This window comes from Thalia democratica, chromosome 4, assembly GCF_965202585.1.
Source record: "Thalia democratica chromosome 4, ktThaDemo2.hap1.1, whole genome shotgun sequence".
Lineage (NCBI taxonomy): Eukaryota > Metazoa > Chordata > Thaliacea > Salpida > Salpidae > Thalia > Thalia democratica.
The window spans coordinates 46,664,169-46,690,993 of record NC_139168.1 but is presented as its reverse complement, the minus strand read 5'-3'; the positions used below and the strand labels follow the sequence as shown (position 1 = coordinate 46,690,993).

Below are 26,825 nucleotides of genomic sequence, written 5' to 3'. Positions count from 1 at the left end.
CTATAGAAAATAATATGTAACATAATTTAAATACTTATTAAACGTAGAAAGCGATTAAGAAAAGTTATAAAGATGAAAACCTTTCATCTACATTGCTCTTATCTTCGTAAAAACTGTTTACTTCTTCATTTTACTATTTTTTGATCTGTAAAATGTTGGTGCAAAATACTGTTATGACCAATTAGTTCATAGCAGCAAATCAGTTAAAGTTAAACATCAAAATAGCATCAGACACACTGTGTATGTTACTTAAATTGCACTTTAATCAGTAAATACCTTCAAACTTGTTTCTATTTTTTAATGATAAACAGTCATACCAACTTAAACTAAAACTGAACAAAACTTATAGTTGAATAAAAAATAAACTATAAGCTTTTTTTGGTTTTTATTTTAGTTTTTTATTTCAAGTTTAGCCTAATGTCTTCTTGCATGTTTATGTAAAATTTTTTACAGATTTTATTCAAATGATGATCTTGTTTGATTTGGTTCAAGGAAGTGAAACAATGTTTTGTTAATAAAATTTTGAATCAATCATTCTCTTTATCGTTAAGTCGGGAACTTTTGTTGTTATCTATAAAGTAAAAAGTACACAGTTTATATTGTTAAATTAAAAGAAAAAGATACCAATTATATATTATTAATTAAATGGTTATTGATATATTAAAACGATCAACATTTTAACCTTTATACTAGTTATCTACTGGATCCAAAGTTTAGCAAACTTCAAATTTTTCTGTAATATTTAGTGAAACTTTCAAAATGAATGTTGTGCACTCTAAAATTCTTTTGCAAATTAAAATAAATTTCTGTATACTAGTGTGCATGGGTTCACCCTGTAAAGACCACTGCTCTAGAACTTTCTAACAAACATGATTAAACTTTGCTATAAAAAATTGAATAAGCTGAAACAAGTAAAGTAAAATCAGTGATCTTCTGGATCCATAACATTAAGATCTAGATCTTATTTTCAAACTAGTATCAATCAGATCAAGGATCTGGCCTGGCCAATTTTAGATCGGTTTAGGTTGGATCCTGGATCCAGTTGATTATTACTTAAATCTAAACTTATTGTAGTTATGTGCACAACAACTAAACAGCACATACTTAAACTCTTACTAAGCTTTTAATACAACATTTATTCAAATTTTTTTAAATATTATTATTATTCTTTCTAGTTTTCGTAAGTTTTCTCTGAATTTCCTTGGATTTTTTTCTGAGTTTTAGTAAGATCCTTGCATATATTTGAAGTCTTGTTCTTAGTGATTTAAAAGTTAAGTATAAAAGTAGTGGTTGTCAACATCAAAAAAAATTGGGCACAGTGGATAGTTTAATTTTTATTATAATAATAAATACAATATCAAAGTTAAAATTGTCTCTATATATGCATGTTATATTAAATCTTATCAATTTCTATAAAAAATGAACAATACCAGTTATTACGCATATATTTGAACTTTTTTTATCCCAAAATTTTTTCTGTGCACACTGCCATAACAATAATTAATCATTAAAAAAAAATAAGGATAGTTTTTTGATCCATAAAGTTGAAACCAAGTTTAAATGAATAAAAAAAACATAACTTACTTAAAATATTCTCATATAACCTTAGTAATGAAGTATAATTACAGTTATCAAATAACTTTAAACATTCTATTAAATTAAAACATGTAGAGTATTTAAAAACCTAATGAGTAAAAGTACATTAGAAGATTTGGCTTTGAGTCAAGATGAAGTTGATAGGCTCAAAAAGTGTATGCAGGTCAGTTTTGCTAACAACTTATCTTACAAATACTTATATTTTACATCAAAAATAACTTCTACTCTATTTTTTATATTTTCACATACTGTGTTAAATCACATTTTTCATAATTTGATCTTATTTTGTAGAGTTTAAACTTAGCTACAAGTTGCTTTTTACAAATTTTAAGAATTCAAAATAATTTAAAGATATAGCAGCTTAAAGTAGAAGAGTACATTGAAATCACTAAAAATAGAAATCACTAAAAATTTATCTCCTCCTACGTTTTTTCAGATAAATTTAAACTTAAAAAACAAATATTTTATGAAAAAAATACAAAAATAAAAACAGTTTTCTTCATTACTTTATTATTTTCCATAATACAATGATTACAGCTGTGTTTTAGGTTAAATAATATTTTCTATTCTAAAATTTTCATCTAATATTGAAGTCTACATTTTTATGTATGTTTTAAATCCCAAATATATTTTGAAAGTGTGGTTCTAAGTTTGTATTTACTATTATTGTTCAAACAGTTATGCCTTGTGCATATACTTTCAAATGTTAAACAGGATGTACTAAAGTATTGCTTAAAATACGCTGTGTTTCATGCAAAATGTGAACAATATTTATATGAGTATTTTAAGGTATTTATACAAAACAAGGCACTAAATGAAAATTTAAAGATGTTGTAAATATTGAGTTTAGGACAAGGAATTTAGAAGGTTATTTGAAGAATATGCAAAAGAAATTAGTGATCCAGAAAACAAAAAAAAATATGAGGAAGAAATAAGACAAGCTGAAAGTATAAAAGGAGTTGATGTTAAATTTTTGTTTCCATATGCTGGCCATGTTATTAAAACTACATTTTTGACCGGAAGTTTGTTTATGTGCATTCTTTATATTATTATTTAGGTACAAAATTATTATTGCAAATTAAATTATCAGTTTCTACTTTTATTTTTAAAGCTAGTTTGTGTTATGCTTACAATAAAGTTTTTATTTTTATTTTTTTAAATTAAAGTAGTATATTAATTACCATCTTAAAGAGATACACATTGAAAATTTATAGTTTATTAGACGCCGTTTTGACTTTTTATCAGTCTTTATCAATAACAAAACTCTGAAAAATAACTAAAAATTAGTGTTAAACAACTAAATATATAAAAAAAAATTAAGTAATAAGATATATGTATAAACAGTCATATTAAAATTATAAACTACAGTAAAATTACAGGTTACATAAACATTTATACATTGTTTAAAAATATGTATATAACTAATCAAAATTCTTAGTGTGTGGGTAATTCCCGGTTTAGTTAATTGTAAATCTATATTTTAATATAACAATGGTATTTTAAAAGAATGTAGAAACAAACTTGAGACTCTGATCAGCGAAGCTATTTTAATTAAACATTATAGTTTAATTTTAAACAAACAATCAACTAAACCGGGAATTACTCACACACTAAGAACTTTTGATTATTTATATATATTTTTTTTAACCATGTATAAATGTTTATGTAACCTGTAATTTTACGGTAGTTTATAATTTTTAAATATAACTGTTTATATATATCTTAAAACTTAATTTTTCTTATATATTTTGTTGTTTAACACTAATTTTTAATTATTTTGCACAGTTTTGTCATTGATAATAACTGATGAAAAGTCAAAACACCGTCTAATAAACTATAAATTTGCAAAGTGTATCTCTTCAAAATGGTATTTTAAAAATCTATCACCTCCTGTGTTTTAATATATTAATGTTAAATTTTCATACTTTTGGTTTATTTTTATATTATGATTTAATAGTTTATATGTTTTGATAATACAGTTAATTTAAAATGTTTGTCGTCTTATAGACTAAGCTTATTGTTTTTGTAAATCTCTTTAAAAACAGATAAAGAGAAGTGTTTCATTAATATATGCACTAATGAAAACCTTGATCGACCAAAAAGTACCCCCTCTCATCAAGGTAACAAAAAAGGTATTCAGTGGTCTATTCCGCACAGCTCGTCCGAAGGAAGAAAAGATGTTGATGCAGTTAGTAAATAGTATTATTCAAAGTATAGCTATTTAAACAATATATCTCTAACACATGTTTAAAAAATAACAGTTATAAGTTAAGTTTATATACTTCTAAAATTTTCGTTATTTTCAAATGAAAATTATCTTAAGTTTATATATAATAAATAGGCTGGAAATCCTTGTGTTGTCTATGATGTGCTTTTTCATCCTGCTACATATCAAATGACGACTAATGAGCAGTTCAAATTGATGATACATAACACTGCTGTAGAGGCTGTTGAACAGAGACACAGGGTGCAACTAGATAAGAAAAATATTAAAACACCAAAAATGAAGTTTAAAGGTTTGTTTGTCATGTGCTATGGACAACTATAACATGCGTTAATAAGTTGTAAATATCAATTTTTATCTTTTTATTCCTAGTTGCTTATACTAAAAAAACTGTATTATTCTATTTTAAATAAAAACACTTTGTCAGGATGAATCTATCATTTACAATAAAGATTTTTGTATCAATTAGAATTTTTTTTTTTATAAAACATGTTTAAAGTTCCATTAAAGCATCTTTTCAATATTTTTATACTATTTACAATTCTTTTTTACCTTAAAACTAATATTATAAAAGAAAGAAAAAACTTACACTTCCGAAATTCTGTAATGAAATTCTCAACAAACCTTTGGCAACCCTGTGTAATAAGACAAATTTTATAATGAATGGATATTTTAATTTCTTTCTAAGAATAGTCATTTTTGTTAAGTTGTCCGGATACAAACCTTTGGACCACAAATTTTTCAGTGCAAATTTTATTTGAAACTTAAAATACAAAAGATTACTAAATACCTATCTTCTTTTTAATATTTGAACTGGAAACCTAGAGTTTTCAGGAAATGTTCCTTGCAGTATCTTTAAAACAAAGTAATTTTTCAAAACAAAGTAAAGTTTTATTAACAGAGTAAAAGTTTAAATAAAAAGATTTTACTATAAAATTGAAAACATTTTTCTAACAAGTTTTTTCAAATTTTATAAATGTTAGACTGACAAAGTTTTAAAAAGACATCTTTAAAATTTCAGAAGCAGATAAACTTTTGGTTGAAATAAATATTCTTTATTTACTTTTTGTTTGGCATCTTCCGTATGGAACGTATTTGTCCAGTTTTAATTATAGTTTTAAATCACTGCAGTTCAATTAACCTATGGTTGTTTTCAAATAAATTCTAATTGCATAGTTTTCATTTATTTGTCAGCAACTTTAAGATTTTTTTGTAACTAAACTGGTTTAAATAATAGTGCAACAAATTAAAGTCATAAAGTTATTTAATTGATAGTATCAAACAAAATTTGTAAAATAAAAAGTTTTTTTGATCACAAAAAATATCCCTTTCAATTAAAACAGGGCAGTGACTGTTTGATCACTTTAAAGTAGGTGAGCATTTTTTAAAGAATTACTGTTTTATTTGGACTTGACTTAATTTATCTATAACTAATTTGCAGAGTTTGAAAAAATAAAAATTATAAAGAATGTATATTATATTTTAATAATTAAATATTTTCTTAATCTAAAGTTTAGTGACTAGTACATAGTCATTGAAATATTTGTCTTTACATACTTGTTAAAAATGTTGTTACTAAACTGTATATATGTTTATAAGAAATTTTTATAAGTATGTACTATAAAACTAAATTTATTAAAACTTACAATAAGCTGTACTAATTAAATAGCCCAGTTTTACGGAGTAGAAAATGTATAATATTGTTTTATGAAAGTATATATTTTAAAATACCTATAATGTCATAACTAAATACAAACAATGATAGTATAAAGTATTAATTAGTACTTCTTAATTTTATATACAACTATAAAAAAGTATTTTAAACGCAAAAAGTTTACGCAAAATAAAACGCAAAAACGTTTTATTGTAAACGCGCTCGCTACTGGTATTCACACACAAAATATTCAATATATCAAATATACTTAGTTTAATTACAATTAATACCACAGTATTGCTTTTGAAGTATGAAACAAAGTTCGACTCTTAATTGTGATTGTATAGATTTAAAACGACTGAAGAGCATAGAGGGGATAAAAAAAAATTATTTAGTCTTACATAAATTTAGTTTTCTACCAGTTGATTTTTACCATTTGTTAAAATTCGAAATTACTTATGAGTTAAAAGCAATCAAAGTTAGAATGTTCAACTTTATGGAAAGAGCTAACTAAAAGGAGAAAAAAGAATATTTCACTAAAATCTTTTTCCTACAGTTTTTATTAATCATTTTTTTAGTTAACTTAAATAATTTTTAAGAAGTTAAGAATAATTTGATCTAAATAACTTTTTTTTGAAAAAAATAAAAGAGCTATTTAGTTTTTATTTAGATTTTCAATGTTTGAAATTTTTTTTCTATAATCCACTTCCCACAAGTTGTTCATAATACTAAAAAAACTTTACTGAAAACCTTAAGTAAATTGCTTTTAAAACGTAGAAAGAGATGATTTAAAATGATACTTATTTGTTCACGGTTTTTATTTTTTCCTTAAATAAGTAAGCCTTTGTACTTAACACGCTATATCTCAAAAAATAGTTTGAATATTTAAAAGCTATTAAAAGCAACTTAAAGCTTTATTAAAACTCTACAAGTTAAAATGAAGTTGTAATAAACTAATTAACCGTGTTGCCCTTAAGTTATCATAAAATCAAAAGAGTATATAGTATTAAAGGGCATAAAGAATAAGGCAAAATATGTATAAATTTTACATTGTTATTACGAATTTTTATTTTATTATTGTTTATATAAAGTTTGTTTATGTTTATACTTTTAGATGTAAAATATAACTTTACACATAAACTCCTATATTATACCCCTTTAAGTATTTATATTTTTCGGCTCTGTTTAAGTTTTTATTAAATTAGCACATAAAAACGTCATAAGTTTTATAACTTAGTACTTTTAAGACTGTTGTTATTATATTTCAATAAAATTGTTTTGTTTAGGTATTATTAAAACCGTTGTCAGCAAAAATAATTTTAAACATTTTATTTAAACAAATTTAAACTAAAAATTGTTTGTTATTCATAACCTTACGTTTATAATTTTTATTAAATAATTCATTTTTTATAGCATATTAAAAAAACTTCAGGTGTACCAAAAGCTTGCGTATTACGAACACCAAAAGACCCAAATGGCACACTACCTCCTCAGGACAACATGAAATCAAACTTCATGAAAGAAGTCATCAAAAGAAAACCTAGTTAATGAAAATACTTTAATATATTTTCATTTCCCTCCTTAAAAATACATTTTAAGTTAAAAAAAACTTTAAAAAGATACTTCATAAAAGTTCTAATTTTTATTCTTATTACACTACTAAACGGTCAAAAAAGTAATTTTTTAGTGTTTCTTTCTAATAGTTATACTTTATTAAATTAAATTAATACTATTTTAGTTACTAAAGCTGAAATCAAACAAGAAATAGTAAATAGCCAAGAAGCTGAAAAAAAGATGAAAGAAATAGGTCTGAAATATGTTACCCCTCAGTACAAAATAGTTCATCGTGGTTACTTCGATATGTTGGTTAGTATATCGTAAATCAAAAGTACTAAGTTTAATATTATTAAATTAAAACGAAATATTTCAAACTAGTTTTTTTTATGGAATGATCAAATTATTTTTCGAGAAATGAAGGAAATAATGTTTTACAAAAATTAAAAGCTAAAAAAAAAATTTAATTGGAAAAAAAATCAATATATTTATGTAAAAATAAGTCTAATACACATTGAGTTTTTTAAGTTCATATAAATGTTAGCTTGAACAAAAAATGTTAGGCTTGTGAGCAGAAAAATCCTATTGTTATACATCTAAATCTCTTATTTTTTATTATTATATATGCAAGTTAAACATTCATAAAACGTACAAATTAGTTTAAACTACTCAATTACATAAACATCTTGTTCTAACTAGTTAGTTTTTGACAAATTTGTAGTTAGCACTTGTAGTAGTCAATAAACTTAATTAAAATAGTTAACCAATCTTATTCAGAATTGTCACAAAACCTCGAATCCTAAAAAGCTAGATTTTGACAATTTAGGCTAAAATGACCTTGAATAACATGGAATTTGAGAAATTAAAAAAAAAACCTAAAATTTTCAACAAAAGTCACTAAAAAGCCCAGAAGTACAAAGAATTTGTACATTTAAAGTAACGATTTTTGATTAGATATAAAAATCTATCATAAAGGTAAACATTTTTTGTATTAAAAAAAAATCATTGAAAAAATTATTTTAAGTAAACTTCAGACTTTATCTTTTGTTTTTTTCTAATTATTGATGTAGAAGAAAAATCGCAAATAAAATATTGACTGTGTCCTGGACTGATTTAAGCATTTTTATATAAATCTTGCCAAGTAAACTTCAGAAAACCTGAAAGAAATTTACAAAAACCATTTGGCAATCAGCTTATTGCTACACGATACGGTGTAGAAATAAGCTGATTGGTGATTTAATGTAAATTTTAATTAACATCATAATCTTTCAGAAATTATATTTTGTTTTTCGTTTAAATAAAAGGTAAAATATATTTAGGACTTGAGCTACATTCCTGGTGTTGTTTCTAAAGAAGCAAGTAAAAACAAACCAAAAGAGCTTGTAATTGACATTGATTTGCCTAAATTAAAATCTGCTACGAATTTAAAACTGGATATATTCGAGAGGAAAGTTTTTTTAGAATCCACAGAAGACCATTGTAATTACAAATTAAATATAAAGCTTGACTATGAAGTGGACAGAACTAAAGGTTATACAAGCTATTCTAACATTTTTTTGTTATAACTATTTTTAATTTTTTTTTTAGTAGTTGTTACAAATACATGTTTAAAGTTTAAATCTTCTGAATTATTATTTTCTACGTTAAATATTTTACTTTAGAAGTAGCTTTACTGTTTTTTTTTTGGTTTTTATTGATAATCTCATAATATCTTGTTTTTTAACTGTTTTAAACTCATAAAACAAAATTTTAGAAAGTTTATATAATTTTTTGAACTAAAACAAATATAATAGGGAGAGACACATTAGAAATATAACAAAAACTTCTTCCCTATTATTTAAGGTTTAATTCTATTGTTCAATTAATTTTAATGATCATTTTAATTGATTATTTGTAATTTAGATTTTCTTTACTTATTTTTCACTTGATATAGGATTGTTACTTAAAATAACTCAGGCTAGTTAGATTTTTTTTGCTCAATCTAGGCTAACTTGGATAATTTTTTAAACCTCATGCTAATTTTTATGTTTTATTTTTTTAAATCTTGGTTCATTAAATTTCTAATATCTGGTGAATTTAATAATGATTTTTTTTTCAATTTTTGGCTCATGTAAGTTATTTAGAAAATTCTCATAAACTTAAGCTAGCTTTTTCCCAAAGAGTGGCAACCCTGATGATACTCTGTAAACAATGCTTTAAATTTTTTGACGGTTATCTTTTTAATGTTTATAGAAATCAACTTTTAAATTTTTCGTACAAAACGTGTATAAATTTATTATAATTTAGACTATTTTTAAGAATTAATTTATTAAGTACTTAGCTGATATTGTTATTACATTTAATTAAAGGAAATGCAAGGTTCGATAAAAGTAAGAAAAAGTTGATAGTTACATTAGAAGTTAATTGTCCACCCGAATATGCACAAAAAGAAATAATCAAAGAATTAAACGACGAAAGACTTAAAAAGTATTGTAAGTTACTTATGTCCGCTATAGGTTTTTATATTGTTTTTGACATGTTGTCTTTTTGTTACTATGGTTAAATGTTTAAGTTTTTAATTTACGATTAATCTAACAACAAAAGTTCAAAGAGTTTTATATTTGCAGGTAGCAGACACAAAGACAAAGAAAAGTAAGATTTTTACAAATTATGATTTATACTTACTGTATAATGGTTTGTACAGAGTCATTTTGTTTTTTTTCTAAAAGTATTAGTATAAACACCTATAATAAAAATTTACTAGTGGTATGAACTTATTTTAATAGATTAAATGTATTTAGATAATATATGTGCAAGTGTTATATAAGTATAATTTTTTTTTTTAAGTTTAAGACTAAACAAATATAATATCTTTCTTGTATTTGAAAGCCGATCTAACTTGCAATCATTTTAAACTTGATTGTTTTAAACTTTTACTTTTTTTAACTCGATCATACTAACAGGGTTGGTTTTACATGTAAATTAATAAAATTTTGTTTAGATATTAAAATTATATCATATAGATTAATTTTTTTATTTTTTAATCATTTTATCTGATAGTTTAAATTTAAATCTTACTAGTTTTACTTTTTTTTTAACTCTACCCATGAACTAAGTCTGATTCAGGTTTGTAATGTTTTAAACTAGTTTGCTCTGAAGTACGTTGTTTGTAAAAAAACGAATATGTTACATTACTTATAGTCAAAGTTGTTGCATATGATCTATTTAAGTTTAAAGTTAAGTATATTAATTCTTACATTTAAAATTATTAGGCCTCTAACAGGGCTGCCACACACTCAGAGAATTTTGATTTTTTTTTAACTCAAGGAAACTCAGGGCAGTTTTGATTTTTTCAAAATATTTTAGGGAAGCTTTGATATTTTTGAAAAATCTCAGGGAATTTTTTTTTCTAGATCTAGAATGAGATTTAGTTAACCCAGTTTCAATATTTTGTTCAAAAAATTATTTTATTTCTTCATGCGGAACTTATTATTATAGGATAAATAAAGTTTGTCAAATAAAATGTCAAAAAAATTAAACTACTTTCTATTATGTAAAAAGTTAATTAACAAGTTTACACAAAATTGTGCACACATTTTATTTTTGAATCTCAATTGATTTATCCTTTTAACATTGAATTTTTGAAAACAGTTTTTTTCATAAGTTTAGTAAGCATCTAATGCAGATGCATACACATACAACCTCCCTTTTATTATTAAAGAAGAAAAATGAGAATGATGTTTTAGTAATTTGCACAGAAGCAAAAAAAAGTTTTAAGGATTCGAAAAAAACTCATGGAAGTTTAAGATTACTCAGGGAAGTTTCTTGTCACTCAGGGAAGATTTTTTGACTCAAAGAGTGGCAACCCTGCTATAAGATAAGAACACATAGTTATAAAAAAGTTATTTTTTAGAGTTCTGTGTAGAAATAACTAATGTAAAGTTCTAGTTATTGATATAACTAATTTACACTAAAGAGTTTAAACAGTTTTGTCAAACTATGCATTACTTTTTAAACTAGCAGTAATATTTTATAGTGATATGCAATCACGATTTACAATGTCAAAGGACACACAATTTCATTACCAACATGGCCCTAATTATGTTGATGATGATGATGACTTTTTGGATTACAATAGTGAAAAAAAAAGTATGAAAGCGTTAATATTGATACTAGCTTAAGTCTTTCCAAATGTTTTAAATTTAAATCTGTTTTCATTTCTGTTTAAGAGTTGTTAAACTAATTTTAAAATATTTTTTTAGATTTTCTTTAAAAAAGTTATATAACGATACTGGTTTTTTTAAATAAATACTTCTTATGTCGTATTAAAAATGAAGCCTTGTTATGTTTTAATTCTTTTAAGTAAGTGTAAATTGGTTAAACTTTAGAGATGTATAAATTTAATAAAGTTTTTCTTAAAAGGAATATTTAAATTTTTATGGGAAGTTTTTAGAAATCGTTAAACTTTTTTCATTTCTTTAAACTGACGAGATAAATTTTACACAACTTTTCTTGTAATGTTTTAAAGACTTTTAAAGTTTAAAATTGTGTAAAAAATATCACTATAGTCAAAAAAGGCATTTTTATTCCAAAAAGTTTTACTTTATTGTAAAAAAGTTTTACGAAACGAGATTACCTTAAAGAAAAAAACTAGTTTTATAAAGTATTTATAACAGTATAATCTTTTAACAATTTTTATTTGTTCCTTAATAAGTAACTTTTGAAAATTAAGTTTTCCAACCCATTTGTATTAACTATATTTTGATGTAAAAAGCACATTATCAATAAAATGAAACAATATGGAACCCAGTCTTTACCCTTAGGTAATAAATATTGTTGGGTTATATAAATAAAACTTCATATTTTTCTAAAATTCATCAATAAAATGTGTGTTCAACATTAAATAAGATTAAAATTGTTTTTAAATTGATGATTACAGCATACAAAATTGAACAATTAAAAATTAACATACTCTTGCTTGTTTCACGTGGTAAAAACTTAACTGAAACTTATCTTGAATTATTAAATTTTATATTTAGCAAACTTAAAAGCTTTAATTACAGTTAAAGAAATTAGAACGTTCTTTTATTTTGATTTAAAAAACTGCTAAACTTTAAAAATATCAGTTTTATTGATAATTATTTTTATACATTTCTTTCATGACAGTACTTTGTTACCCAAATATATACAATCTTTACATTTTTGTCTATGTATTACCTAAATTGAGTTTAATTATTTTATTTTAGCCTGTAAAGAAAACAAGAAACAAAATAAATCTTGTGTTGAAAAATATACTGGTGAACCACTTGTTTATACAAACGATAGCATTATTCAAATATTACAAAGTGTCCAAGAGGAAAAGGTATTGCACAAATGTCCTCAGTTTACCTTTTTTCAGGATGAAGAGTATGTCAATATTGTTGTAGAAACTCCAAATCTTTTTCCTAAAGCATTCTGGTAACAACATGTTTAATGTTATACAAATTTTTAACATATCTTTTTATATTCCTATATTTATTTTTTGAAGCTTAAAAAATATGTATATTTTTTTTTCTTCTAATATATTTTAGTTTTAATTTTTTTTTCATTCATTGTTTTTGTGAACTTTATTTTTAAATAATATTTGCAATCCATGAGTAATTTATCTAAGTTGCGGACTTAAACTTTTCAAAGGATCTTCCTAAAATTTTACTTTTTTTTTATACCTTAAGGTAAAATATTAATTGATTATTTATTATTTTACTCAACATAAATGAAAATCTTTAAAAGGGTTCGTCGTGTCATGCTAAATCAGTTTTTATGAAAAAATTAGCAAAGTGTCAGTTTTTGTCACTTCAAATAAATGAATGTCTAAATATAAGTTTAGAATATGCTGATTTTTAAGTAGACTATCAAATTGAGATCTTTTTATTTGTAAGCATTAAGTTTTTGTAGTCAATAATCTGAAATATGAATACTTGAAAGTTTCTTAATTCCTAAAAAATTGAGTTTTTTTTTGTTTTGAGTAGGTATTACTTACCAGTAATGTACTTTTCAATTGACGCGTTTAAGGATCATTTGCTAAGAGATAAGTATAGTTTTTATTGAGAGGGGAGTATCATAAAGTAACTTTATCTGTGTTGGTGAGTTTATATTAAAAGAATTAAGAACAAGTGAGCTAGCAATCTAAAAATAAAACGTTAAGTATACCTGTAGCAGTTACATAACAATCCAAGTTACGAAAAATTAAATTTATCTTTTCTTTTCAGGGGCAAGACCTAAATAAATAATACGAAATTGAAAATTTAAAAAAAAAATCTAAAAAGTTCTATCGTTAGTACGCTACGCATTAACAACTAATCCTGCAGGTTACGTCGTTTAATTTTGTTATAAGCTAACTGGGTGACCAATAAAAATTAGAAAAAATGTCAGTCTAAATTGGTGTAAAGCAGCGATTCTTAACTTGGGGGTAAATTCGCTTGTTTGGGAAGTAAATTTTTTTAAACAAGTTATGTAAATTAATTTCTATCAATTTTTTTTTTACTTTGTAAGTTAGTGTTTAATTGTAATTTTATTAAAGTCAAATAAACTTTTTAAGTTTACGATTTTTTATATTTAATAAGATTAAAGTTCAAAAAATCTAGTTTTTTCTTTAAAATTAAAAAGTATTTTGTAAATTGAAGGTAAGTTTAGTATTTACCTTCTAAAAGGGGTAAATTTAGTGATAACATTCCAAAAAGGGGTAAAAAATATAAAAAAAGGTCAAGAACCACTGGTCTAAACCGAGAAATGCCAGAATAAAGTTGCTAAGTTTTGCGTACGAACCCTGTGTTTTAAGCGCTTGCATTATTTTTCTGTGATAAAAATATATGATAAGTTGTTCTAAAACTAAATCTGTATTCATACTCATAGGTACGTTGTGTACGACGATAAAGTACAGCTTTTATGTGTCTGTGACTTTGTGCGTGAAGAAAAGAACCAAAACTCACTCATGTCACTATGGATATATCCTGACGATGGAAGTTATTTTGATCCAAGCAGATCCAGAGTTAATGTTACAGTCCAAAATATTGTTATGAACCTTTGCAAGCTGAAAACAAATGTTTCGTGGGATCACATAAAGGCGGGAATAGATCCCAAAAACTTACATGTTTGTTTGTTGGTTTTAAAGCATTGTTTTATTATTAGCTTTTTAAGTTTTAATAGAAACCCCTTATATTTAAACTTAATTTTACTAAATATAAGTGTTCATAAGCATTGTCTCTTACTACATTGTGTATATATTAATCATTTTAATCAATCAAAATATTGAGTAACTAAACTCTCCAACATTTTTTGTAAAAAATAATTCCAAAACCCAAAATAAATATGAAAAAGTTATTCTTTACAACGAATCTAGATTTATTATAACCTCTTATAAATGACTTAGAAAGTGCTTGGAAAAATTGCAGTAGTTGCACCACCTAATTCTTGCCTACCACTAATTAAATTATTTCTACATTAAATCACTATATAAATTTATTTTTAAATAACATTATTTTTTATCTTTTGTCAGGCTTTTAAACTGACTGAACAAAAAATAATCTAACTAATGCAGTAGAGTCTGGTTCAAAAAGTCTTTGTGCCGTACAGGGTTGCCACTTTACCTGAAAACCGGGAAAAACCTGGAATTTTTTAAATTTGAGTTTTTATTAATTTTTATAAAATATGTAGATAAAATTAAAATACTTATAGTTTTTGTGACTTATAAATCTGTAGTTTTATCTAAATTTGTTGTTATGGAAACAATAAATTTTTAACATTAACTTTTTGTTGATATTGTTAGTGAGTGGAAATCATTAGGAAAAAAATAAAAACATTACTTTGTACTTGTTACAAAAATGTTACAAATTTTTTATGAAAAAATATAAATGAACAAAAAATTTTCCAATTTTTTTAACAAAACGTAGAGTAATCTAAGTAATGCACATTTTGTATGTTGTCATTCTTCTATTTTATCACAAGATGAATTTAATATACTTCAGGCAAATTAATTTTTTTCTTAAAAAAAAAGTTTTATAAGGTTTGAAAAGTATTATTTAGATTAGTTAAAAACTATGTATATTTTAATGAAATAGAAGTATATTAAATTTTCATTTGTTGTTTTATTTGATTGAAAATGATTAATATAAAACCATTTAACTGCAGCAAAATATTAATGTAGTAATGATAAATTAAATAGCAGGAGAAATTAAAACTGATATAAGTATTTATCATGATGGGAGATGTATGTATGAGTATGTTGAAAAGAAGTCAGTTTTATTGCAGTAAGCCATTTTAATTTTAAAATGTAAAAGTCGGAACATTGAGTAGATTAGTCATTTTTTTTTACTGTTTTAGTTTAAGTTGTTTAAGGAACAAGTTGTACTTTGTAAAAGGTAGAAGTCAATTGTTTTTTACAGAAGTTAAGTAATCTTTTAGGGGATAAAATTTAAGTTTTAATTAAAAATTGTTGTGAAAGAAAAGCGTCAATAGAAGCAAGTAGAAGTCAAAGAAAAATACAAAGTTATAATAAATTTTAGTTCTCCATACTTGTTAAGTTTTATTTCAGTTCTAGCACTTACTTCTAGGACTAAGTTCTTGTTTAAAATAATATAATACTTTAACTAATTATTGCAATTTTTAAAAAATCAAATAACCATTTAATAAAACAGTTTAACAAGAATTAATAAAAGATAACACATTCAAACTAAGAAAAAGTTTAAGTAGATTTTTAGCTATTTGTATTAAACCAACATAACGGCTTTTGATCAACCATCTTAGAAGAATTTAGTTCAGGTTCCAACATAATAAAATAAATTGAAATACTTACAGTAACTCTTAAGTAATTTATATCTTTTGAACAGCAGTATTTTTAACTAAATAACTTACTACTAAAAATTATCAAAAAAGATGTGCTTTCAAAAACCTGGATGAAAATCTGAAAAATCTGGAAGAAATTTAGAAAATTTTGAAAACCTGAGAAAAAATTTGAAAAAACAAATGGCAACCCTGACCGTTAATCTATCTAGTTGAAATAACTTCAGATGGTTGTCTACTAAAGGTTTGAGAAAAAGTTATTAAATATTTCTTAAAACTATGAGGTGTCATTATATCTGATGTTCGTTTAAAATGTTTACTTTCTGTTTTATCAATAAACTGACTGAGTATCTAGTCTACTTGCTAAGTTGTGTTTTATTTGAACTATATAAATCTCATACACATAGTACTAAATTATCAACTTTAACAGTTGTTTTTGTGTTTATTACACCTTGTCAGTTAAATTTCATTACAAAAAGCAAATTTAATATAATTTTCCATAACAAATTTTCCATAATAACACACAACATTAAATCATTAATATTTTATTGAACATAAACAAATAAATATAAGTACTTTTCGACCACGCTCATTAGTATTTAATCCGTGGTTAAAATTGCTGCAATAACATTAACTGAAAATAACTGAGATATTTCAACCTTATATAAAAATTAATAGATTTTTATACTTTATAACAGCTTTTCTAAAATTTGCAAACAATTTATTCACGTGTCCTAAAAGTGAGTTTTGTGTTGTTATGTTAATAAAATAAATCAGTTTTCTCAATATATTTATACATCTAGAAACGTCGTTTTACTACTAGCAAGAACGTAGTGGAGTTATTTAGTATGACTTACAATCAAGCTAAGGAATGTAAACCTCAAGTTATCAACAAACTTTCCATTGTGAAGAAAAACGACCATCTTTGCGTTGTTGACATCGAAGTAAGTTTAGATTATTAGCTGTTTAACACTGTATCACAATTTATTTATTTATTTCATATTTTTTTTTAATGTACAGTACACTACCGCTTAAGTACGCAAATTGAACCCGACCAAAAAGTGCGTACTTAGCACGGGTAGTGCGTACTTTTTGACGACATAGTATAATATGAAATTTAGTTGTTTGTTTTCTTTCTTACAACTAGCCACTAAATAGTTAAGCCAAACAAACAAGTCTTTTTATTTTAAATAACATTTAATACATAATTCTAATTTGTAAAATTTTTTCATAAATTTTAAAATGATTTATTCTTTCTATAAAAAGTTTCTACATAATTAATACATACATTTAATATAGAAAGTCAATGTCAGTCAAATATTAAAAAAATATTAATCTACATTTTGTTTTGCTAGAGGAAAAGTACCTAACTACATTATGTTTACCAAACATTTTCAAAACATCAATGTATGTACATTTAAATTAATTTATGACTTAACTATTTTGTATTTGTAGGTTTTTTTAACTTTGTCATCTATATTTATTTATTTTATAGCATTAAAGCTCAAATATCATTATTCTTTTTACTTTTCTGCAACCACTACATAGTATTTAGTTTATTAATATTTAATAAAGGACTGTCACAATCTCAGGTTACTTTAGACTACTCAGGATTACTCACCCTAGTTAAAAAGTTGTGAAAGTCTCAGGCTAACTCAGCAGGTTGGCCATTCTACCTAGAAACATAAAATAATCTGAAAAAACTTGATGATTGAAAATTTAGGCAAAAAAACTGGAATTTCTTATAAGTTCTAGTATAACATCCTTTACTTTGTCTTTCTGGATAAGTGCGTACTTAAGGCGTGATGCGTACCAAAAAAAGTGCGTACTTAAGCGGTAGTATACTGTATATATTTTTTGAATTTTTTAATAATTGATTTACCTAAGAAATGAACAAATTTAACTTTAGCTACACGTTATAAAGTTAATGTAATAATTTGATCAAGACTATAAACTAAGCTCAAATAAAGCTGTAGATAAAGTTTCTAAGGTTAACAAGAACAAAATCTTTGTATTATATTTTTCTCGTTTAAGATTTCGGATATCTAAGTTTATAGTTTTATCAAAATCGAAAAAAAACAACATTTATTTTTAAGCTGTATATATTGTTGTATTTGTTTAAATTTTCTAATTTAATTTTGAATTTTAATGTGTTTGCTTTAAAAACTTATAGTTGTTCCTTGTAAATCAATCTATAAATTTAATTCATGTTGAACCTAATTTTTTTTTTGAAATTTAGCATTGTGTTTTACATAATTAATTAAGCTACCAATTAGTTTTACGGCTTGTTAAAATTCAAAGTTACTTTCGAGATATAAGCGATGAAAGCTAGAGGGTATAATAGGTTCTTTATGGGACGCGCAAACTAAAAAGGCAAAAATAGACTATTCCACTATTCCTCCTTCAGTTTTTTAGCGGTTGTTTTAAAACTTTCTCAGAGTAATCTTAAATAAATTTTAAACAACTTCTAAGAAACTGATTTATTTATTTTTTTCTTAAAACTTTATTTTAATAAAAAATAAACAAAAAATAATTTTTTTTTTTGGTCATAATTTATTTTAATTATTTAAAAATATCCGCTTCTCACAAGTTGTTTGTAATATGAAAAAGAACATTTCCTGAAAATTTGAACTAAATTGCTTCAAAAATGAAGAAGGATATAGATTTTAGTGAACTTTTCAAAGTTCCTAGAAAATCGGCCTTGAAATTTTTTGATCCCATATAATGTATCGAATTTTTTTTTACAAAACTGGTTATATCTCAAAAGTTAATTTATTGTTTTAAATTCTATAAAAAGTATATTGTAGTATATACTCTAAGCTTTTCAATGAGAGCCAATGTTCTTTTTTGTAAAAAAGAAATGTTGGACCCCCTTATGCCCTTAATTTGGTCTTTTATAAAGAAACTTATCGAACTCTCCGACTTTACACCCTTTTTTCTTGAAAATAATAATAAATAGTAAAATACTACTGTTAGCTAAGTAAAATATTTTCAAATTAAGTTTTATATTATAAAAGAAGTTTATTCAAATGTTAACACTTAACTATTTCTTGACAAAAGCGCATAAAATATTTGATCCTAGGACCTGGTGCACGAAGAACCTTTCGGTTATCAAGTCGTACTCCACGGGTACCTTTTAACGTCTTGTCCAGGACAAAAAACTACTAAATCATTAACAAAAAAAAAGTAGTTTTTACATATGAATAAATTAAATAAATATAAATTGATGCCTCGATCTCGTTTAACTAAATTTTTTTGAATTGTTTTAAGAACGTAAGAAGTATAAGACTTTTTTTTTACATTTGTTTTCTTTTTAAAGTTCATTTATTTAGAATTCAGATAATACTTGCATTTAATTGTTTTATAAAATCCAAGTTAGTTTTTGAGATACAAGGGTACTAATTAGGAAAAAAAATGTTTATACATCAAAAAATGAGGGAGAAAATAAATTATAATAAATTTCTGTTTTACGAGAAAATTGAAGATAAAAAAACTACGATTATGTCAAAAATTGATTAGTATTTTTATATGTTATAAAAACTGGCTTACAGTTTATAAGTTAAACTTTTATATAAAAGCCAATATAAGTTTTTGTAAAAAAATGCCCTAGAGTTAAAAATGAGTATTAATCCAGTTAAACTTGGTTTGTACAACTAGCTGTAGTGAAAACAAAAAATATTTTAGTTTTATGTAGTTGTTAAGTAAAAATTATTTTAACAAAAAATAAGTAATTTAGTGCACTGACAAATGCAATTTTTTCAAAAAGTATAACTAAATGTTAGAAGTTACTATTTTTGAACTTTCGAAGTATATTATTTAGTAAAAAAAAAGATTTTATTTTTTTAATAAAAGAAATATTTGTAATTTCTAAAACCATTTCATATAATAACATTTAGTTATAATTTCATATAACGGGCCGCGTAGTTTTGGAAATCTATACGCTAAAAACTGAAAAGAACTTTTAAAAAAGTTACAGTTTAATGGTATGTTTATTTAATTATCTTTAACTTGCACTGAAAGTCAAATAAGAGCACAATTCAAAAATTTTTTTATGTAAAAGCTTAATTTATAAGTTTTTATAAGTTGTTTTCAAGCTGAAAATACGTCGCGGGCCGTACACTGCCCACGCCTACCTTAAGACCTTGATACATACAAAATTCCTTTTTTTTTTAAATGTACACATTTGTATATGTATAATTCCTATTTAGCTAGTTTGAGAAACACATAAAGATGTCTTACTTCCGCATACTTCAAACAATAAGTATTTATATTTTTTTACTTTAATAGCTTTTTGACATGAAATTTAAATTGATATTAAAGCATTTATAAAATAAGTTGATACAGCTTGAGCTTACTTTGTAGTACATAAATCAGTTTATAATCATGTATAAAACATAATAATACCTTATAATAATCTCTAGTTATATTTTTTCCCATACATTGTCGTAAATTGAAATGTAAATTATACATTAGAAAAAACAGGAAAATAGCCATTTAAAAGTTTGAAAATTTCTTATAATAATGTGTGGCCAACCTTACATATGTTTATATAAATACTTTTATTAAATTACTTTTTATCTGATACAATCATTTACTAGGTTTTATTTAAATTAATAAAAAAAAATTACAGGAATATTTACGTTGTAAATTCATACATTTTTAAGCAAACTAACTAAAATAAATTAATCTTTCAAAGTTGTTAAAATTAACAGTTTGAAAAACGCAATTTTTTTTTTCGTTTAACGCCAAATTTTACTTAAGTCTGTAACTGAATTTTTTTTCATATTCCAAATAGTACAGCTTAGTTTAGATTCTATAAAGACCTTTTTAAATAGATTATATTTTACTTTTTTTTAAGATTTATTTTATATCATGTATAAAAGCTTCAATTTTTCGCTAATAACATCTTAATGAATTTGGTTTAGTAATTCTTTTGTTTTTTATTTTCAGTCAAATAACAATGATGAAAATAGTTTTGGAAATAAAAATAGTTCAAATCAAGTAGTAAACGGAAACAAAAATAAGAATAATTCCCAAACACTTCCAAATGTAAGTTTTTTACTTATTTAAAAGGCCAAATATCAAGTTATATCAGGGATCGGCAAACTAAACATTTTTTATCTTGAAAATTGTTGTTGAGACAAAAAAAAAAGAGCTTTTTTGTAATAAGTATATCTTTAAATAAAATTGGTCTGTTACCTGATCATTTCATTACAATTTTGCTTTTGAACATATTCATATTTTCATACATTTTTGTTCGAAGACTTTCTAGTAATCTGACCTGATACTTAAATAGCTGTCGACCTCAGAGTTATATAAATTTATAACTATTCACCAAGCACTAGACTGCACCGCTCGACCACTAGCAATGCCCATAAGGGTGCTTATAAATACATTGACCTTTGAATTTTCAGTTAAAAAAGTTTTTACATTTGGCAAATACCTCAAAAACACCCTGTGAAAAATTTTAGATGATTTGAAGAAACTTTCATGTTTGCACCATTCAGTTTTCTGAAAACCACCCCGCAAACTGTATGTAGGGTTGCCACAAAGTCAGGAAAAACAAAAAAAAAGACAAAAGTCAGGAAAAAATGGGGGTTTTCAAAAAAAAAGTCAGGAAATTTGACATAAACATGCTCTTAATAAGAAAGTTAATCATCACTAAAAACTGCATTTTGCTAATGATATTTTCTAAAATAATTCTTTTGCAAAGTAACTGTGTTTTAACCCGTATAAATATAAGACCCCATTGCAAACTGTATGGGACCCAAAAAATGCGACCTTAAAGTTTTTAGCTGGATTTTTTACATGTGTTAATTATCACAAAAACACATTTTGCACAATTTAATGAAAGTTTAATTGAGGAACTTCTTGATTTTATATAACTTTTACTAATTTTTATAAGTTTTTGTACGAGTGATGTTTGCTGGACTTATGAATACATATGATTTGGTTGTGTTTTTGCTTAACTAAAAGAATCTAAAACAAAAAATTTGCAAAAAAAGTATGCTGCCCAAAAAACTAATATCAACCCCAAAAATCACATTTTTTTCGATTTCTTGATTTAAACACTAATTAAATTACTTATACATCTTCTAGGCTTATAAATTATATCTTTAATGAAAGCTTTTACTTATTTACATAGATTCAAAGACATATTAACTGCTTTTGATGTATTATGACGTCATAATCACCCTAAATATGCAAATTTTGTCTGTAAAATGGTGCTTTTTGGGAAATTAAAAGTTAGTTAGTGATTCTAATAAAAAAAAATTATTTTAAAACATATATTTTTTGGTATACTTAATTACCTTTAAAAACTTAGGTGATGTTGTATGTATAATAGCGGGATATTTGATGTCATAGTTCATTTAGCTTTAAGTGTTTATAAACCTTTAAATAGTTATACAATTAGCATTACAACCTACGATTAACTTGGTTCTCTCTTTTTAGTATGTAATCAAAAAGATCTGCTTGATTTGTACTGTGAGCTGATTTTTCATGGCTGACCAAACTTAATATGGATGACATTGCACACTCAGTTACACTTTTTTTCCTTGCAAAAATGATTTAACTGATGGATTTAAACTTTGTAGTATATTTCGAAAGTCTAACTTGGATTCTATTTCAGCCAATACTGTCAAGTTAGAACGATCAAAGGCCTCCACTGGATGGGATTTGCACAACAAATGAGTTGGAGATGGAGCATTTGATTTTAAAACTTTAGTAACTTTCTCCCCAATTTTTAAGTTTTTGTTAACCGAACCTGTCATGATGGAAGTTGCATTTTGCCAAAGCTGGTTTAACTGATTTTTGTGAAGAAATATTAATAGTTGAAGCCAACCTCTTATAAGTTTCAACAATAAGCCTGACAATATGTTGGCAGTCTTCAAAGGCAAAAAACAATGGCCTTAAAGAATAACGTTCGTTATCAGAAAATACTATAATAAAAGCAGGCCAGTCTCCATCAATTTTGAACCTTGATGTTGCATCAAAGTGCAAGGTTGACTTAATGTCGTCTGGTTTTGTATATAAAGCCATTTTACTTGATTTTCATGTTGCACATCCTTATACTGCTTGTGATCTGTCAAGGTGCGTGTGCTTTTAAGAACAAACTCATAGATCCTTCATTCTTCAGCAGTGTGCGGAAAGTTTTTAGCAGCTTCAGACAAGGTAAAAAAACTCTCTACTACGTCTTACGGGTCAAAGAAGGTTTTATGGGTCAATGAGAAGATGATGAGGTGGATAGAGAAGTTCTTAGAATTAATTTAGAATGATTTTGGATGGCTTCATCTTTAGATAAAAAATAATTATGACCATAAAATGAACCACAAGCGGTTTTAAAATCAAGCCTAGATGCTTCTAGTGACAAATTACATCTTATTGAAATTTCACACAATGTGTTTTTATAGAATCAGTACAGTTTCTAATTGTTCGAACTAAAGGACGAGTAGAAAGACAACAATGGACACCAAAATCTGAGTAGCTTTTAGTTAAACGTAGTAATCCAGAACGATTGGTGCTAATGATAGTACTTCTACCATCATTTGAACTGGAAACTGAAGGTTCAACATCAACTTCCGAAATGTATGACTCCTCACACATGTCTCGCTTCAGATCTACTTCTGCTAGTTCCAACTCAGTTTGCTTTTCATCTACATATTTCAAATCAATATCTTCGCTTATACGACCACAACGGGAACTTAATTGATCAGTATAGAAACATGTTTTATCTGCAGTAAGAGAATCCATGTTTTTGCCTATGTCAAACAAACTGTCAACAATTAGAGTTACGTTTTATGTCTACCTTTAATTGTAGTAGATTGTCTCCATTCTTTGTTGTGCTGCCTCAAACTCTTTTTGACAAAAAGGATACTTTTGTTTTTTGATTTCTTTCTGAATTGCTCCGTATACTCTTTATTAAGATAATCATTTACTACGATTAACAAGTTTTTTTTTTCTTGTTTTATTGTAAGTAAATATCCTTCACCAAATGCTTTAGTCCACTGTAAAATGAGGGCTTCTGAATACGCATGAACACATTTTTGGATCTTTTGTGATTTTAGCAAAAAACAAATGCTAAAGATGTCAATAGTTGTTGGTAGGCGATCTCCCATAATTATGTTAAAACCTTTACTACTATTAGTCATCAGATAAGATATTTTTTTTATTAATAGTATAGTGAAATCTTTTTAAAAACAATATATTACTAATTTAACAAACAAGTAAATCATAACCATTATCAACTCAGATATCTTATAATACAGTTCTACTATGAATATATGCTTTAAGATAATATTTTTTTTTATTCTTAAACAAAAAGTTTGCCTTTTTTATTTAAAAAAGAATTACAATTTTAAAGACTAAATTTGCATATTTTGTGTAATAATGACGTCATAATACATCAAAAACAGTTGAAATGTTTTGTAAATGTATGCCTATAATTATAAGCTTTCATTTAAAATATAAATTATAAGTATAGGACATGTATAATTGATTTTGTTACTGCAACTCAAAAAATCGAAAAATATGTGATTTTCGGGGTTAAAATCAGTTTTTTGGGCAGCATACTTCTTTTTTTTAATAAAGCATGAACACATCCGAATCATATGATTTTTACAATATGACCAAAAAAATGTACTGTACTCCCTACCCCTAGTTTTCTTGATATTTTTTTTCACAAAATCAAGGAGTTCTTCCATAAAATTTCCTTTAAATCGTCTTAAATTGCGCACAATTTGTTTTTATTATAATTGCGACATGTAAAAAATAAAAACTTTAAGGTCGTATGTTTGTGTCCCATACAGTTTTCATTCTGGTGGATTTCAGAAAATTGAATGGTACCAACAGACCAAACATGATTAAGGGCATAGAGGGGGGTCCACCTTGATTTTTACAAATAGATCTTATTTTATAGAGTTTTATCTGAGCTATCAGAAATTTTTAACCGCTTGAAAAAACTCAAAGTATTTTTAAAGATATGAGCGATCAAAGTCGGTGACCTCAGTAGGTTTCTTATGGAAGGCGCAAACTTAAAATGCGAAAAAAGACCATTTCACTAAAAATCTATCTCCTCCTTCATTTTTTAAGCAATCTTCTTCAAATTTTCACAGAAAGTGTATTACTAAATTTTAAAGAGATTGAATGCAGGAATTTGATTTAATTTTAAAAAATAAAATTTTTATCAAAAAAAAAGCAACTTTTTTTTTTGTTTTTTTTTATCTAAAATTTTTATTTTTTAATATTTTCAAAATTCCAACATTCAAAGTCTTCTAAATTACAAAAGGAACGTTTCCTGAAAGTTTGAGGTCTCTAGATCAAAAAAAGAAGGAGAAGATAGGTTTTTAGTGATTTTTTAAATTTCCGAGAAAATTGACCCCAAAAAATTTGCGGTCCATACGTTTGTTATGGAAACTTTTTATAAAAATTACAATATTTTAAAAGTTAAATAAGATTTTTTAATTCTATAACTGGCTTGTAGTTTGTACTTTAAGCTGACATTTAAGATACAATGTTATTTTTAGTGGAAAAAAATGTCGGACCCCCCCCCCCTATGCCGTTAAGTACTTTCGTACTTAAGAGTATGTTTGTGGACACAATCAAAAAACTACCCAACTAAGTTGTTCACAAGTTAATGTCTATAACATTGAGAGTTTAAATTTGAGATTAAAGATTACGCTCGTTTGATCAGTTACTAGTAGTTTTTTTAAATACCTTCAGCAACGCTTAGATGTGCAGTGCATATTGATGATGACATAAAAAACATTTCAGCATTGCTGAAGATAGCCGTAATAGCTACTAGTTAGTCACCAAAAGTATATAAAGTATAAAATCATTGCGTAGCATTTTTAGTAGATTTACATTTCTTTTTTGCTAAATTTATATGAATAAATTAGACTAAGTATGGCTTATTTGGTGTTTTGTATTTAATTGAGGCTAAACTTTTTTTTTGTATAACTCATGTTAGATATTGTTCAAATTTTATGAAATAAAATGAATCTTACTTTAAAAGCAGTTTCGTTTAAATTAGTTTTTCTATTGTATTTAAGCAATGTAAGTAGTGAAATTTCATAAATTGTGGGAAAATTTTCTTTAAAACAGTATTTAACAAGTTTTCTTAAGTATATTTTTAGATCTGAATTTGACTAATGTTTGGTATTTTAGGCTTGCTTTAAAGAGTGACGACAAATAAAAAGTGTTTAGTCTTATTTATTAGCTATGTTAGTTATTTTTTGTTAAGTTTAAATTTTTAACTTAGACTAAAACACATTAAACTATTAATAATCATTCAAAATATTTTGTACAGTCTCAACACGGTAATTCAAAAAACAAAAAGTCAAATAAGAAAGGTAAAAAGAATGCCAATAACAATTGTACAGGTTTTTATAATTTAATTTTTTTGAAAATAAATGTATAATGAATTAAAACATAAGAGACGTTCATTGAAACCTCGTCAAAAAAAAATTGAGCTTGTTTTTCTTAGCTCAAGTATAAAACAGAAATACTTAAAAAAAAAATTCTTAATTTTCTACTATGTTCATTTTTTTTGGTAATAATGCTGTGGTTTGTAAATTAGTTTTTAAGGACAATTAAACTTTAGTTTTAACAACTTATTTTATTAAAGCAGTAAGAATATTTAAAAGTCATAAGTTACTTATTCAAATTTTCATCTGTAGTTTTAGAATTGCTGTATTACACTTCTACAATTGTTATGTTTCAGAAAAAACTAAAAATCAACAAAACGACAACGGTGACTCCCATCACAAGAATAAAATGGTGAAAAACATAAAAGATGCTCGAATGGACGACTCTGATGATGAACTAGATGAAGAGCAATCTGCGATTGTTGTGAAAAATGGTGATTCAAAGAAGGTTATTACTTGCCACAAAAATAAGTCCAAAATAAAGCTCACCAGTGCTGATATTGCACTCCAGCTTGATAACTAATTTTTATTTTTTTATTTTTTCGCCGACCGTATAAATAAATTTTTAACTGTGTTA

At 25.1% G+C, this 26,825-nt stretch overlaps 1 protein-coding gene across 2 annotated transcripts; it reads left to right on the top strand.

Annotated features, from left to right (window-relative positions):
• The first annotated feature begins 1,675 nt into the window (after positions 1 to 1,675).
• On the top strand, positions 1,676 to 26,825 carry LOC145834329 (protein kintoun-like). 2 transcript variants are annotated; one of them, XM_082941731.1, is made up of 16 exons: positions 1,676 to 1,759; positions 2,447 to 2,618; positions 3,642 to 3,784; positions 3,938 to 4,112; positions 6,907 to 7,017; positions 7,213 to 7,340; positions 8,348 to 8,558; positions 9,377 to 9,499; positions 9,635 to 9,659; positions 11,044 to 11,156; positions 12,254 to 12,464; positions 13,899 to 14,136; positions 16,628 to 16,768; positions 20,775 to 20,873; positions 26,131 to 26,203; positions 26,545 to 26,825. In XM_082941731.1, the coding sequence occupies exons 1-16, from the start codon at positions 1,688 to 1,690 to the stop codon at positions 26,769 to 26,771; spliced, it is 2,262 nt and encodes a 753-aa protein (XP_082797857.1). In that variant the 5' UTR covers positions 1,676 to 1,687; the 3' UTR covers positions 26,772 to 26,825. The 2 variants fall into 2 exon arrangements, with proteins under 2 accessions (XP_082797857.1, XP_082797858.1); XM_082941732.1 differs by lacking the exon at positions 20,775 to 20,873.